Genomic DNA, 15,806 nt, shown 5'->3' with positions numbered 1-15,806 from the left:
CCTTATTGAAGAAAGGATACAATTCCACAAGCGGTTCAGAGAAGGTTCACTACAACTGATTCCTGGGCTAAGGGGGTTATCGTTTAATAAGGCCGGGCTAAGAGGAATGATAGGTGATCCAACGGAAACATACAAGAGGGAACTTGACAGAGTGAGTGTTGAAAAGATATTTCCCCTCATTAAAGAGACTGGAATTGCGTAAGGGGAAGAAAAACTGTTTAAAAACATTTAAGACCAAGCTGAGACATTTTCTTTCAGAGGGTTGACAGTCATAGAGATGTACAGCACTGAAACAGACACTTGGGTCCAACTCACCTATGCCGATCAGATATCCTAAATAGATCTAGTCCCATTTGTCAGCATTTGGCCCATATCCCTCCAAACCCTTCTTCTATTCATGTATCCATCCAGATGCCTGTTAAATGTTGTAATTGTACCAGCCTCCACCACTTCCTCTGGCAGCTCGTTCCATACATGCACCACCACCTTCTAAATCTTTCCCCTCTCACCTTAAACCTGTGCCCTCTAGCTCTGGACTGTCCCCAACCCAGGGTAAAGACCTTGTCTACTTATCTTATAAGTGCCCCTCATGATTTTATTAAATTCTATAAGGTCATCCCATAACCTCTGACGATCCAGGGAAAATAGCCCCAGCCTATTCAGCCTCTCCCTGTAGCTTAAACCCTCCAAACCTAGCAGCATCCTTGTAAATCTTTTCTGAGCCATTGCAAATCTCACAACATCTTTCCTACAGCAGGGAGACCAGAATTGCACTCAGTTCCAAAAGTGGCCTAATCAATGTCCTGTACAGCCACAACAACTCTTGTACTCAATACTCTGACCAGTAAAGGCAAGAATACCAAATGCCTTCTTCACTATCTTATCGACTGGTGACCCCATTTTCAAGGAACTACGAACCTGCACTTCAAGGTCTCTGTTCAGTAACAGTCCCCAGGACCTTATGAGTCTGACCTCGGTGGTGGGCAAGTTGTTGGAAGGAATTCTGAGGGACAGGATGTACATGTATTTGGAAAGGCAAGGACTGATTCGGGATAGTCAACATGGCTTTGTGAGTGGGAAATCATGTCTCACAAACTTGATTGAGTTTTTTGAAGGAACAAAGAGGATTGATGAGGGCAGAGCAGTAGATGTGATCTATATGGACTTCAGTAAGGCGTTCGATAAAGTTCCCCATGGGAGACTGATTAGCAAGGTTAGATCTCATGGAATACAGGGAGAACTAGCCATTTGGATACAGAACTGGCTCAAAGGTAGAAGACAGAGGGTGGTGGTAGAGGGTTGTTTTCAGACTGGAGGCCTGTGACCAGTGGAGTGCCACAAGGATCGGTGCTGGGTCCTCTACTTTTTGTCATTTACATAAATGATTTGGATGCGAGCATAAGAGGTACAGTTAGTAAGTTTGCAGATGACACCAAAATTGGAGGTGTAGTGGACAGCGAAGAGGGTTACCTCAGATTACAACAGGATCTGGACCAGATGGGCCAATAAGCTGAGAAGTGGCAGATGGAGTTTAATTCAGATAAATGCGAGGTGCTGCATTTTGGGAAAGCAAATCTTAGCAGGACTTATACACTTAATGGTAAGGACCTAGGGAGTGTTGCTGAACAAAGAGACCTTGGAGTGCAGGTTCATAGCTCCTTGAAAGTAGAGTCGCAGGTAGATAGGATAGTGAAGGCGGCGTTTGGTATGCTTTCCTTTATTGGTCAGAGTATTGAGTACAGGAGTTGAGAGGTCATGTTGCGGCTGTACAGGACATTGGTTAGGCCACTGTTGGAATATTGTTTGCATTTCTGGTCTCCTTCCTATCGGAAAGATGTTGTGAAACTTGAAAGGGTTCAGAAAAGATTTACAACGATGTTGCCAGGGTTGGAGGATCTGAGCTACAAGGAGAGGCTGAACAGGCTGGGGCTGTTTTCCCTGGAGTGTTGGAGGCTGAGAGGTGACCTTATAGAAATTCACAAAATAATGAGGGGCATGGATAGGATAAATAGATAAAGTCTTTTCCCTGGGGTCAGGGAGTCCACAACTAGAGGGCATAGGTTTAGGGTGAGAGGGGAAAGATATAAAAGAGACCTAAGGGGCAACTTTTTCACGCAGAGGGTGGTATGTGTATGGAATGAGCTGCCAGAGGATGTGGTGGAGGCTGGTACAATTGCAACATTTAAGAGGCATTTGGATGGGTATATGAATAGGAAGGGTTTGGAGGGATATGGGCCGGGTACTGGCAGGTGGGACTAGATTGGGTTGGGATATCTGGTTGGCATGGACAGGTTGGACCGAAGGGTCTGTTTCCATGCTGTACATCTCTATGACTCTATGACTCTATTAAGTGTACTCGTCCTGCCTTGATTTGCCTTTCTAAAATGCTGCACCTCATTTATCTAAATTAAACTCTATCTGCCATTCCTCGGCCCACTGGCCCATCTGATGAAGGTTAGTCTGAGAAACCTTATTTGCTAGGAGAAAGTGAGGACTGAAGATGCTGGAGATCAGAGCTTAAAAACATGTTGCTGGAAAAGCGCAGCAGGTCAGGCAGCATCAAAGGAGAAGGAGAATCGACATTTCGGGCATAAGCCCTTCTTCAGGAAACTGAAGAAGGGCTTAAGCCCGAAACGTCGATTCTCCATAACCTTATTTGCTGTCCACTACACCTCCAATTTTGGTGTCATCTGCAAATTTATTAACTATACCTCCTATGTTCACATCCAAATTATTTATATAAATGACAAAAAGCAGTGGATCCAGCACTGACCCTTGTGGCACTCCACTGATCAGGGGCCTCCAATTTGAAAAGCAACCCTCCACCACCACCACCCTCTGTCTTCTACCTTTGAGCCAGTTCTGTATCCAAATGGCTAGTTTAAATTTCTTATTGTGTGGAAACAGGTCCTTCTGCCCAATGAGTCCACACCAACCCTCCAAAGAGTAACCCACCAGACTCATTTCTCCCGACTAATGCACCTAACACTATGGGCAATTTAGCATGGCCAATTCACCTGACCTGCACATCTTTGGACTATGGAAAGAAACCGGAGCACCTGGAGGAAACCCACGCAGACATGGGGAGAATGTGCAAACTCCACACAGACTCACCCAAGGCTGGAATCGAACCAGAGTCCCTAGCGCTGTGAGGCAACAGTGTTAACCACTGAGCCACTGTGCCGGCCCTGTATTCCAAGTGATCCAACCTTGGATGAGGAAACATGTCGAACACCTTACTGAAGTTCACATAGATCACGCCCAATGCTCTGCTCTTATCAATCCTCTTTGTTACTCCTTCAATAAACTCAATTATGTTAATGTGATATGATCTCCCACGCACAAAGCTATGTTGGACTATCCCTAATCAGTCCTTGCCTTTCCAAATGTAAGCCTTGTCTCTCAGGATTCCCTCCAACAAGCTGCCCATCTCAATGTTGGGCTCGCCAGTCTATAGTTCCCTGGCTTGTCCTTACCACCTTTCGTAAACAGTGCCACCATGTCCGCCAACCTCCAGGCTTCTGGCGCTTCACCCATGGGTATCGATGATACAAACAGCTCAGCAAGGGGCCTAGCAATCACTTCCCTAGCTTCCCACCAGGTTCTCGGGTACACCTGATCAGGTCCTGGGGATTTATTCACCATTATGCATTTTAAGAAGTCCAGCATTTCCTCCTCTGTAACTTGAACATTTTCAAAATGTTGCTACTTATTTCCCCATTTTCTCTATCTTCCATATCCTTCTCCACTGATGCAAAATACTTGTTTAGCATGTCCCCCATCTCCTGTGGTCTTGCTGATCTTTAAGGGGCACTATTCTCTCCCTTGTTACTCTTTTGTCCTTAATGTATTTGTAGAATCCCTTTGGGTTCTTCTTAGCTCTATTTGCCAAAGTTATCTGATATTCCATTTTTGCTCTCCTGATTTCCCTCTGAAGTATACTCCTACTTTGGGCATTCACCCGATCTCTGTTGTTTGTACCTGACATATGCTTCCTTCTTTTTCTTGACCAAAGTCTCAACTCCTCTAGTCTTCTCCAGCATTCCCGACACCTACCAGTCTTGCCCTTCACCCTAACAGAAACATACTGTCTCTGGACTCTTCTTATCTCATTTTTGAAAACTTCCCATTTTCTAGCCGCCCCTTTATCCACAAACATCTGCCCCCAATCAACTTTTGAAAGTTCTTGTCTAATACTGTCAAAATTGAGCTTCCTCCAATATAAACTTTTAAATCTGGTCTATCCTTTTCCATCACTAGTTTGAAACTAATAAGAATTAGTTTTATTTTGGAGTCGCTGGCTCCAAAATGCTCCCCACTGACACCTCAGTCACCTGCCCTGCTTTATTTCCCAAGAGTAGGTCAAGTTTTGCACCTTCTCTAGGAGGTACACCCACATACTGAGCCAAATGATTTTCTTGTACACATTTAACAAACTTCTCTCCACCCAAGCCTTTAACACTTTGGCAGTTCCAGTCTATGTTTGGAAAGTTAAAATCCCCTACCATAACCACCCTAGTATTCTTACACATAACTGAAATTTCCTTACAAATTTGTTTCTACATTTCTTGACTGGGGGGCGGGGGGGAGAAAGAGAGAGAGAGAGAGAGAGAGAGAGAGAGAGATTTGGCAACAAAAAACTGAAGATCCTGGAACCCAAATGGACAAGCAGGAGGATAGAAGGACACAGCAAGCCAGGCAACAGCAGGAGGTGGAGACGTCGACATTTCAGGTGTAACCTTTTTTCAGGACTGGAGCAACAGATAAAGGGGGAGGAGGATTGAAACAAGTTGGTGAGGGGACTAGACAGGGTGGGAGAGACTAGAACTAGAAGAGACAGTTTAAAAGTAAGAGCACTTCACTCAAGACAGAGCTGAAGAAAATGTTCTTTATCTCAGAGAACCGGGAATCTGTGGAAATCTCTTCCCCAGACAGCAGTGGTGGTGGGTTATTGATTATTTTAAATATTGAATAAAATACATTCTTCCAAAGAATGATACTAGGCACAAAATGTTTACTGCTTCACTCTCCACTGATGCTGCCAAGCTTGCTGAGTTCCTCTAGCACTTTGTTTTAAATTGGACTTTTCTTTAAATTGATGTTAAATAAATTCTTAACTGACAAGGGAGTTAAGGGTATAGGGGTCGGCAGGAAAATAGAAACCACAATCAGAGCAGTCATAACTTTAGCAAAGGGCACAGCAAGCTCAGGGCCTCTTGCTTGAGGAGAGAGTGACATCATGGTAATATCACTGCCCCACATCAACGTTCTAGCGTTATGGGTTCGAATCTCACCACGGCAGACAGTAAAACTTGAATTCAATAAAATCTCTGATTAGAGAAAACAGGTCTAATGTGATCATTGAAATAACTTCACAGAAGCCAGTATCCAGCACCAAGTCACCCTTTATTTACATGTGAACCACCCTTGACTTCAGTACTGTCTCATTCAGAACCGAGTACCAGAGTATCAGTTCCTCTGACACTCCCCTTTTTATCTGACTGCCGGGGCTCCCTGATTGCACTAAGTTACCAGCCCCAATCAGGGAACTCATATTCTATCACCTCATTATAATCACTATAGCCATGTTGATTGCCAATTGCTGTAAAAACATAACTAATTTACGAATGCCCTTTATGGGAAGGAAGTTTGTCATCCTCACCTATTCGGGCAGACAGGTGACTCAAGGTCTTCTGAAATGGCGAGGAAGTCACTTACTTCAGGGGTACTTAAAAATGGCAATAAATATTGGTCTTGTCAAGTTTGCCACATCTCATGTAAGACTGAAAAACAACATACTCCGAGGTATAAAAAAATACAGGCTGACAGTGGAGAACTGAGGATGGGCAACATGGGTTTTTGGTGAGGTGTTTAGTGAGATCTCGTCTGTGTTGAAGATCCCAGGAAATTCGTTGAAAGAACAGCGGGACAGTTCACCTCAGTAGCCTGGCCAACACTTAGCTCTCAGTAAACATCACAGATAAGAGATTATTTGGTCAGTAACATATAGTTGTTTGGTGCATCTTACTACGTGTGTTTCCTATTTCACAATAACAGCTACATTTCAAAGACACTTAATTGGCTGTAGAGTGTATTGAGATTAAATCAGTAAATGTTGGAGAAACTCAGCAAGTCCAGCAGCATCTCTAGAAAGAAAATCAGAGTTATTTCAGTTTTGACAAAGGGTTAGTGGACTCAATGACTTAACTTTGATTTTTCCTTTACAGCTGCTGCCAGGCCTTGAATTTCTCCAGTAATTTCTGTTTTTATTTCAGATTTCCAGCACTCAGTTCTTTGTTTTACTTGATGCTTTGAAATGTCTGATCATGAAATGCACAATATAAATGCACATTTTTATTTATTCCAAACTCCATGGACTGTCAGTTCCCACAACCTTTAAGGGACAGCCTGCCAAAACGCTAAAGGCATCTCGTTGCAGCCTCCGAGTGTGAGATACACATCCCCAGGCTGCTGTTGGTTTGACGGGAGGATGCACACAGCCTATTCACATACCTTTGTGATTTAAATTCCTTCATGATGTCAAGGAACTCATTGTAAACAGCTGGGTTGTTTCCGAATTGCATCTTAACCTGGTCCAGGTACGACAAGGCATCTTCCACCTGAAAAGCACACTAATAACGCATGAGGTTGTATTAACAGGACTATTCAGTACAAAACAAAAAAATACCATTATATTTTTGTACAAAACTCTTAGAACATATTTAGAATCCTTTAACCCTCCAATGTTGGCTGTTATTAAGGCTTAAACTCTGGTACCTGGCTCTGGTTTCTGCAACAGGAAATACATTTCAGGACTATTTCATCAAGGTGCATAAAATAGTTAAAAGGACCAGACTGTGTTTCACCTAACAGATTATTTCAGTCTGGGGAAAGAGCAGGAATCACGTGCAGAAACTAGGTGAAGACAGAACGAGGTTATTATTTAATTAGTTCTTCAGGGACCAACGAACAATTTGTCAGCTCTTGTCGTGACTGCTGATCTGCATATGTACAAATGAGAGCAGCGGCAATCATTGCATCTTATATTCAAGAGTGGTAAAGTATACTTAAACAGTCTGTAAAATTACAGTCAGTGATTGATCGCCTGAACAAATTTCAATCACTCAAAAGGGCTTATTGAAGAATTGTCCAGATTTTTAATTTGGTTCCTTTGTTTTTCTCAGGGCATGGCTAGTTATTGGTCAAACAGTGTCAAGTGAACATGCTTCAGGCATTACAGAAGAGGGACTGGGGGCAAGCACGATGAACTGGATCGTCTTTTCTGCCAGACATACTTTGTCAACACTAAACAAACCAAAAGTATCATAATCACGCACACAGCATGCACACACTCGAACAAAAATTTCAGTCCAAGCATTTTCCTTCAATATATTCTGTAATTTCCAATGCAACATTTCCATGCCCCTTTGGGACTGAGTGCAGGAAGTGTCACCTCTACTTCAGGGAGTTGAAATTAAACATTATGCAGTTTTTAAACAGTATTATGATTGCAAATCCCCTTTCAGCCAGCAACACACTTAATAGCCTCCCGTCATTGCTGATAATGGCTGTTACATCACCAGTTAGATTCACCGCATCACCTTGAATCCACAGGGAGATTTCTCCAAACTGACATTTACAACGTATTGTAACAATACAAACCCAAGGTACTCATTCAGTGTTTATTCCGAGTGCAGGAGACAGCTATAAGTATGATCTCCTCTTCAGCACTCATCCAGGCTGTGCACACTTCATGTCTCCCTGTAGGATGCAAGTTCGCTGAAACCACAGCTTCTTATCCTGGGATAACACAGTTGGAGATGTTGGTCGAATTTAACATTAAACTAAGAGGAATGTTGTTAATCCTGAAAATTCAGAATATTGAGTTCATTTGCCTACTTTCTCTGGGGAGGACCTGCTGAAGACCTCTCTAAAACCAGAACAGCAGCCCCTGGTAAATGTATTGCAGGGATATGGTGGGAAATAGACACTGTCAGAGTGCCTGTCAGTACATTCCTTTCATCTGACAGTCAGTCTTACCTTGAGCCTCTGGAACTGCTGTTGTTGGGCCTGCTTCTGCACTGCAAAACTCTGAGCCTGAACCTGATGGTTCATCTGCTGAAGATGGGCCTGAATCTTGGCCATGGCCACTGCTCCACGCTGGGGTATTTGGGATGGTGGAGGTTCCAGGTCGGAGCCTTGAGTCACCCCAGGCATCTATTGGAGAAAGACAGAAAAAGGGCGTTCCACTAAAGGGCAGGGAGGAAGAGAGAAGCATGTAAGGGAATCAAGAGAGAAGGGAAGACAAAGGCAGGTACTTTTCTTAGGTAGAACATAAAGCTCTGCATGAAAGGAGTCAACGTTACGACAAGAGACTGGAACCTTTGTTGTGCTGGTGAGCTGCAGCTCCTCATTCCAATTACATTCTCATCTCAAATAGCTGCTTAAATGCAGCACAAGCAACCCAGATTCTGCATCAAGCATAGGGTTAGTTTTCTGTGCTCAGTGAGCACACTCTCCTGACTCCCATCAATATCACCATATCAAACTCACATAGCCTGACCCTGCGACTATTGCACCCAAGTGACAGACATGTAGTTATGAGGGCTAGGCAGCAAATAGATTTGACTTTACCATCAGAGCAACCACCATTTTATTACATGAAGGAGCAGACTCAAGAGCCTGAAGTATCGTACTCAAATATGCAAAATTGGCACTGTACTCCAGTGTTACACAACGACAGACCTGTCCCCACCCATACTGTACCCCAGTGTTATACAGCGGCAGACGTGTCCCCACCAATACTATACCCCAGTGTTATACAGTGACAGACCTGTCCCCACCATTACTGCACCCCAGTGTTATACAGCGGCAGCCCTGTCCCCACCCATACTGTACCCCAGTGTTATACAGGGACAGACCTGTCCCCAACAGTACTGTATCCCAGTGTTATACAGTGACAGACCTGTCCCCACCAGTACTGTATCCCAGTGTTATACAGTGACAGACCTGTCCCCACCAGTACTGTACCCCAGTGTTATACAGTGACAGACCTGTCCCCACCAGTACTGTATCCCAGTGTTATACAGTGATAGACCTGTCCCCACTAATACTGTACCCCAGTGTTATACTGGGACAGACCTGTCCCCACCCATACTGTACCCCAGTGCTATACAGGGACAGACCTGTCCCCACCCGTACTGTACCCCACTGTAATATAGTGACAGACCTGTCCCCACCAATACTGTACCCCAGTGGTATACAGGGACAGACCTGCCCCCACTAGTACTGTACCCCAGTGTTATACAGGGACAGAACTGTCCCCACCAGTACGGTCCCCCAGTGTTATACAGCGGCAGACCTGTCCCCACCAATACTGTACCCCAGTGGTATACAGGGACAGACCTGTCCCCACCAGTACGGTCCCCCAGTGTTATACAGGGACAGACCTGTCCCCACCAGTACGGTCCCCCAGTGTTATACAGCGGCAGACCTGTCCCCACCAGTACTGTACCCCAGTGTTATATAGTGACAGACCTGTCCCCACCAATACTGTACCCCAGTGTTATACAGTGACAGACCTGTCCTCACCCGTACTGTACCCCAGTGTTATATAGTGACAGACCTGTCCCCACCAATACTGTACCCCAGTGGTATTCAGGGACAGACCTGCCCCCACTAGTACTGTACCCCAGTGTTATACAGGGACAGACCTGTCCCCACCAATACTGTACCCCAGTGTTATACAGCGGCAGACCTGTCCCCACCAGTATTGTACCCCAGTGTTATACAGCGGCAGACCTGTCCCCACCAGTACTGTACCCCAGTGTTATACAGTGACAGACCTGTCCCCACTAATACTGTACCCCAGTGTTATACAGTGACAGACCTGTCCCCACCAGTACTGTACCCCAGTGTTATACAGGGACAGACCTGTCCCCACCAGTACTGTACCCCAGTGTTATACAGGGACAGACCTGTCCCCACCAGTACTGTACCCCAGTGTTATACAGGGACAGACCTGTCCCCACCAGTACTGTACCCCAGTGTTATACAGGGACAGACCTGTCACCACCAGTACTGTACCCCAGTGTTATACAGCGGCAGACCTGTCCCCACTAATACTGTACCCCAGTGTTATACTGGGACAGACCTGTCCCCACCAGTACTGTACCCCAGTGTTATACAGGGACAGACCTGTCACCACCAGTACTGTACCCCAGTGTTATACTTGGGAAACAGAAATCCAAGATTATAATCTGTAGACAGGGTACCAAATCGCTCACTGTAAGCTTTAAGAATCAACAAATTGCTGAAGGGTTATTGACCTTTTTTTAATATAAGTAACCTGACACTCATTGCAAGCACCATTTCTACAAGTGCTTATTCAAGCAATAAGTCAAAAGGTGTATCCAAATGGAGAAGCAGTCAGCAACAAACTACTGATTGGTCTGTGGAACAGTGACAAGTTACTGATGACAAAGACCTTCTACTGGTCAACAACTATGTGATTGGTTCTCAGGTTGGTGAGTAGATTGGGACTTTGAACAAGATGTGAAAAGCCATCATACCTTCAGCAGCTCAGGAGTTTCTCTGCACTCTGTCAAAACCACCATAAACCTGAGGAAAGCCAGGTTATCTTTCCTTCAGCAATTGTTGTAAGCAGTGACATTTAATTAATGTATCAGAGACCTTTTGAAAGCTTGAACCAAGAGACAGGTGCCTCTTGTTAATCCAGTGGAAGCAACGTTCTAGTCAGCACAAGAACCATAATCTATAGATTAGATTCCCTACAATATGGAAACAAGCTCTTCACCCCAACAAGTCCACACTGACCCTCCGAAAAGTAACCCACCCAGAACCATTCCCCTGCCCTATATTTACCTCTGACAAATGCACCTAACACTACAGGGCAATTTAGCATGGCCAATTCACCATACCTGCATACCTCTGGAGGAAACTTACGCAGACACGGGGAGAGTGTGCAAACTCCACACAGGGAGTCCCAGGAGGCTGGAATCGAACTCGGGTCCCTGGCGCTGTGAGGCAGCAGTGCTAACCACTGAGCCACCGTGCCGCCCCAAATAATCAGCTTATCCAGTGAACAGGGATCACTGAACTGCTTCCCAGTATCCATAACATCCATGATTCTTACCACGTGCGTGTTAGGACAAGTTTATAAAAGGGTTAGGGTATTAACTAGTAGAATTACATATCGACAGTTCATAATTGTTTACCTGTAGTTACAGTCTGTTTATTTGTAATATTTTTTATTCATTCACAGAATGTGGGCATCATTGGCCAGCATTTATTGGCCAACCTTAATTGCCCAGAAGGCATTTGAGAGTCAACCACATTGTTGTGGTCTGGAGTCATATATTCAACAGATCAGGTAAGGACGGCAGATCTCCTTCCCTGGAGGACATTAATGAATCAGATGGGTTTTTCCTCAAAATCAACAATGGATTCATGGTCATCATTAGACCCTTAATTCCAGATTTTTAATTCAATTTCACCATCTGCCATGACAGGATTCATAACCTGGATTCCCAGACCATTGCCAGCGTGTCTTGATTAATAGTCTAGCAATAACACTGCGACACCATTGCCTATCCTAATAAAGCAATAACATATAAAGTAGGTAATCCAATTCAAACAAAGCAATCCTTATTAAGCACAGAAACCTGGTCTATGCTTTCTGCTGACCTCAGTTAGACATGTCAGTTGAATAATTCTGTGTACTTTTCAAAATCTTTAACATTTGTGACAATTCCTGGAATAGAAGGCTTGATTTCAGCAAGCTAATCAGATGAGGCAGCTTCATAGGGTAGATACTGAGAATTTTTTTCCTCTTGAGGGGGGCTCAGTGGTTAGCGCCAAAGCTTCACAGCATCAGGGATCTGGGTTCGATTCCACTGTCGACCAACTGTCAGTGTGGAGTTTGCACATTCTCTGTGTTTGATTGGGTTTCCTCCAGATGCTCTGTTTTCTTCTCACAGTCCAAAGCTGTGCAGATTATGTGAGTGGCTATGCTAACTGTCCATAGTGTCCAGGGATGTATAGGTGAGATGGATTAACCATGTAAAAATGCAGGGTTACATGGGAGGGGTGGGTCTGGGAGCGATGCCGTCTGGAGGGTCAGTGTCAACTCGATGAACCAAATGGCCTACTTCCACACTGCGGAGAAACTATGAAGGAAATGTGGGGGGCAGAGTTTCAAATTAAGGGATCTTCCAGTCATACATTACTGGGTCATTACTTTTTGCAGTTTTCTAACCCAGAAAGTGTAGGGCCTGGCTCACTCAATCTACTCAAGGTTAAGTTTGATAGATTTTTGATTGATCAGTGTGTCGAGGATTATGTGAAGAGGAGTTGAGACTACATGGGGAGGTGATGGCCTGGCGATGTTAATCAAGGGAAATAAGTCGTGTTCTGAGAACCTGAGTTCAAATCCCATTAGACATCATTCACCCACACCAGAACTGGGAGATCAAACAGGCCACTGTGACATTTAATAAATGGATAGATCATCAGTGATCTGCATGAAAACCATAAAATGATGTGAAAAATTAACTTCACTTGTCAAACAAGAAACATTTCTGAAACAAAATTCCCAAAAATCATATATGAAACCAAAGTCCCAGTGTCAGATCCAAGCAGGGATTCCAGCAGCTTTATCACCAGAGACCAGGTGGACTCAGCTAACATCAAGCACAAAACTAAAATCAGGCAAATCAAATCATAGCAAGTTACAGCAAATTCACTCACATTTGCATATGCGACAACCTTTGACACAATTTGAAGTGAAATTCATCCAGATGAGTCTCCACCAACAAAAACTGGCCCCACCCACTGGTCAAAATGGCCAGATCTAAATGTATGCACTTTCTGAGGAACAGATCTTCAAATGCAGCAATTTAGGCGTAGACTTCATTTCAAAATGTATTGCATTTACTGAGAAGCTGAATAATACTGTTTTCCGTAAAATCCATTCTCCATGATTTATGGTCAGAATACACACAGATGGATAAATATTAAGCGTGTATATTTTTCAAAGATAGTAATTTTCTGCTGCATGGTTATCACTTTCAAAATATTGCCAACAGCTGCCTTTTAATACAAATAGAAACACATTATGTACTTTTGCATTGTAGTGTTTGCGATGATGCAAACTAATTTTGTAATACAATCCAACAAGTATAACTTTCTCATTATACTGGAATGGCAGGATTGCCTTACACGGAAAGACTGAAGCGACTGGGCTTGTATACCCTTGAGTTTAGAAGACTGAGAGGGGATCTGATTGAAACGTATAGGCTTATGAAAGGATTGGACACTCTGGCAGGAGGGAACATATTTCCGTTGATGGGGGAGTGCCGAACCAGAGGACACAACTTAAAAATACGGGGTAGACCATTTAGGACAGAGATGAGGAGAAACTACTTCACACAGAGAGTGGTGGCTGTGTGGAATGCTCTGCCCCAGAGGGCAGTGGAGGCCCAGTCTCTGGATTCTTTTAAGAAAGAATTGGATAGAGCTCTTAAAGATAGTGGAGTCAAGGGGTATGGAGATAAGGCTGGAACAGGATACTAATTAGGAATGATCAGCCATGATCATATTGAATGGCGGTGCAGGCTCGAAGGGCAGAATGGCCTACTCCTGCATCTATTGTCTATTGTCTATTGTCTATTATCCCAAAAGGAACTTTAACCCAACGGTTTCTTAAACAACGTGAATCAAATGAGTAAGAAGGACCCCTAAATGACAAAGTGTTTCAGCCTGCATGGAGAAAATTGCTTACTCCCTGACGTTCCATATAGTACTGAGATAAATCCACAGTTCAAATAAAACAAAGAAATGCAGATGCTGAAGATCTAAAACAAAAGCAGAAATTGCTGGAGAAACTCAGCAGTTCTGACATCTGTGCAGACAAAGCAGAGCTAAAATTTCTTCAGAACTGAAGGAGGGTCACTGGACTCGACGTGTTAACTCTTTTTCTTTCACCACAGATTTGCTGAGTTTCTCCAGCAATTTCTGTTTTTGTCTGTAGTTGAACTGTCAGACATGAGCAATCCATGACATGATGGGGACAGAGAGAACTTATTAGAACAAGAGTCTTAGATATTAACATTACAACTGTTTTAACACGGATCAAAGAATTACGGAATCCAAATAACCCGGGGTAGGGTGGGGGTAGGGAGGTTGGGGGGGTTGGGGGGGTGGGGGTGGGGGGGTAGGGAGGTTGGGGGTTGGGGGGGTAGGGAGGTTAGGGGTTGGGGGGGTAGGGAGGTTAGGGGTTGGGGGGGTAGGGAGGGGGGGTTGGGGGGGTAGGGAGGGGGGTGTGGGGGGGGTAGGGGGGTGTGGGGGGGGTAGGGGTTGGGGGGGTAGGGAGGGTGGGGGTTGGGGGGGTAGGGAGGGTGGGGGTTGGGGGGGTAGGGAGGGTGGGGGTTGGGGGGGTAGGGAGGGTGGGGGTTGGGGGGGTAGGGAGGGTGGGGGTTGGGGGGTGGGGGTAGGGAGGGTTGGGGGGTAGGGAGGGTTGGGGGGTGGGGTTAGGGAGGGTTGGGGGTAGGGAAGGTTGCGGGGTGGGGGGGTGGGGGTAGGGAGGGTGCGGGGTGGGGGGGTGGGGGTAGGGAGGGTGCGGGGTGGGGGGGTGGGGGTAGGGAGGGTGCGGGGTGGGGGTGGGGGCAATGGGTGGCAAACAGGGAAGGAAGACCGTCCAGTGTCCGGCACACCGAGCTGCCCCACACTCCCCCCGCCCCGCCGTGCCGTGCCGCTCCCCCCCTCCATGTTCCCCTCCCCCTCACCCGCGGCTCCAGCCCGGGCTCCGCGCTTCCTCTCGGTTCCGGCTCCGCGCCCCCAGCGGCACCCCGTTTCCGGTCCGTCCGTGAAACCCATCCCCCGGGACGTCACCAGCCGGTAACCAATCAGAGCCCGGCGCCGGCTGTGCCTCGCAGACAGGGTCCGGGGCAGCCGCTTTGGGCGCCGCTCGATGGTTCCGGGCAGTGGCCGCGCGGCCTAAAGGCCCGGGGGCGGGTGGGACCAGAGGCCGTCAGTGAGCGCCATGAGCGGGGCCTGTGATACAGAATAGACCGGCCCCACCCCCACCCCCTAAAACACACACCTTTCCCTGCACAGGCTTCAGAGCTAAACACTGCAATCCAGACGGAGGTCCTTGATGAAACTGTTGAAGTTGGTTGGGTAGAAGTTTAACAGATTTAGTAACTTCCAAAGCGGCTTCAGGAACAAAATTAAATGCAGATATGAGACAAAAAACGCGAAATTACAAAGATGGGATAACTTTGCCTCCGAGCTAGCACACAGTCGATGGGCAGAATGTCCAGGGCTGTTTTACTGCGTGATTCTTCCAACAAACACATTCCCAGTTTAAAGCTGATGACGAGGATCTTTGGTAAAAACAGTCCCTCAGGGTGCTCCAGGTCTCACTGCATCCTTCCTGAGTCTGACCCTCCCGGGGGGAACCTCTCAGACCAATCCTTCACAGATTAGTATTAATTTAGTGATGGATCTGAGCCATTATCTCACCAACCGCCCCAGGACATGATGAAGAAATGCAGCAGTTGTACTAGAAGAGGGACTGTCAGGAGGTGATGTGTCTGGTCCCCACTGTGACTGTAGTAGCTACACCAGAAATCCACTCTTGGTCATCTTACAGAGGTTAGTAAAACATCTTATATGAACAGGCTGAATCGTTGCCTAGTTTGTGATAACACTCAGCGACCTTGTCAGATTATTTTAAAAATCAAATTGGTGTAACTTTAATAAAAGTTTATATTTAATTCCCTAAA

General features: G+C 45.6%; 1 protein-coding gene across 4 annotated transcripts in view; it reads right to left on the bottom strand.

The window, feature by feature from the left end:
• The window catches only part of sin3b (SIN3 transcription regulator family member B), a 60,350-nt gene extending 44,849 nt beyond the window's left edge, over window positions 1-15,501 (bottom strand). Inside the window, exons 1-3 of one of the 4 annotated variants that reach the window (XM_072594480.1) lie at window positions 15,122-15,501; window positions 8,041-8,217; window positions 6,514-6,632 (exon numbers count right to left, since the gene is read on the bottom strand). In XM_072594480.1, coding sequence (XP_072450581.1) covers window positions 6,514-6,632; window positions 8,041-8,217 — 296 coding nt within the window. In that variant the 5' untranslated portion in view covers window positions 15,122-15,501. Of the gene's footprint in view, window positions 1-6,513; window positions 6,633-8,040; window positions 13,324-14,804; window positions 14,910-15,121 lie in introns of those variants that run through there. The other 3 variants (XM_072594478.1, XM_072594479.1, XM_072594481.1) reach the window with 3 other exon arrangements.
• Between the last annotated feature and the right edge of the window lie 305 nt (window positions 15,502-15,806).

The sequence above is a fragment of the Chiloscyllium punctatum genome, chromosome 24 (assembly GCF_047496795.1).
Source record: "Chiloscyllium punctatum isolate Juve2018m chromosome 24, sChiPun1.3, whole genome shotgun sequence".
Classification (NCBI taxonomy): domain Eukaryota; kingdom Metazoa; phylum Chordata; class Chondrichthyes; order Orectolobiformes; family Hemiscylliidae; genus Chiloscyllium; species Chiloscyllium punctatum.
The sequence above is the reverse complement of the archived record's forward strand: the minus strand, read 5'-3'. Positions and strand labels throughout refer to the sequence as shown.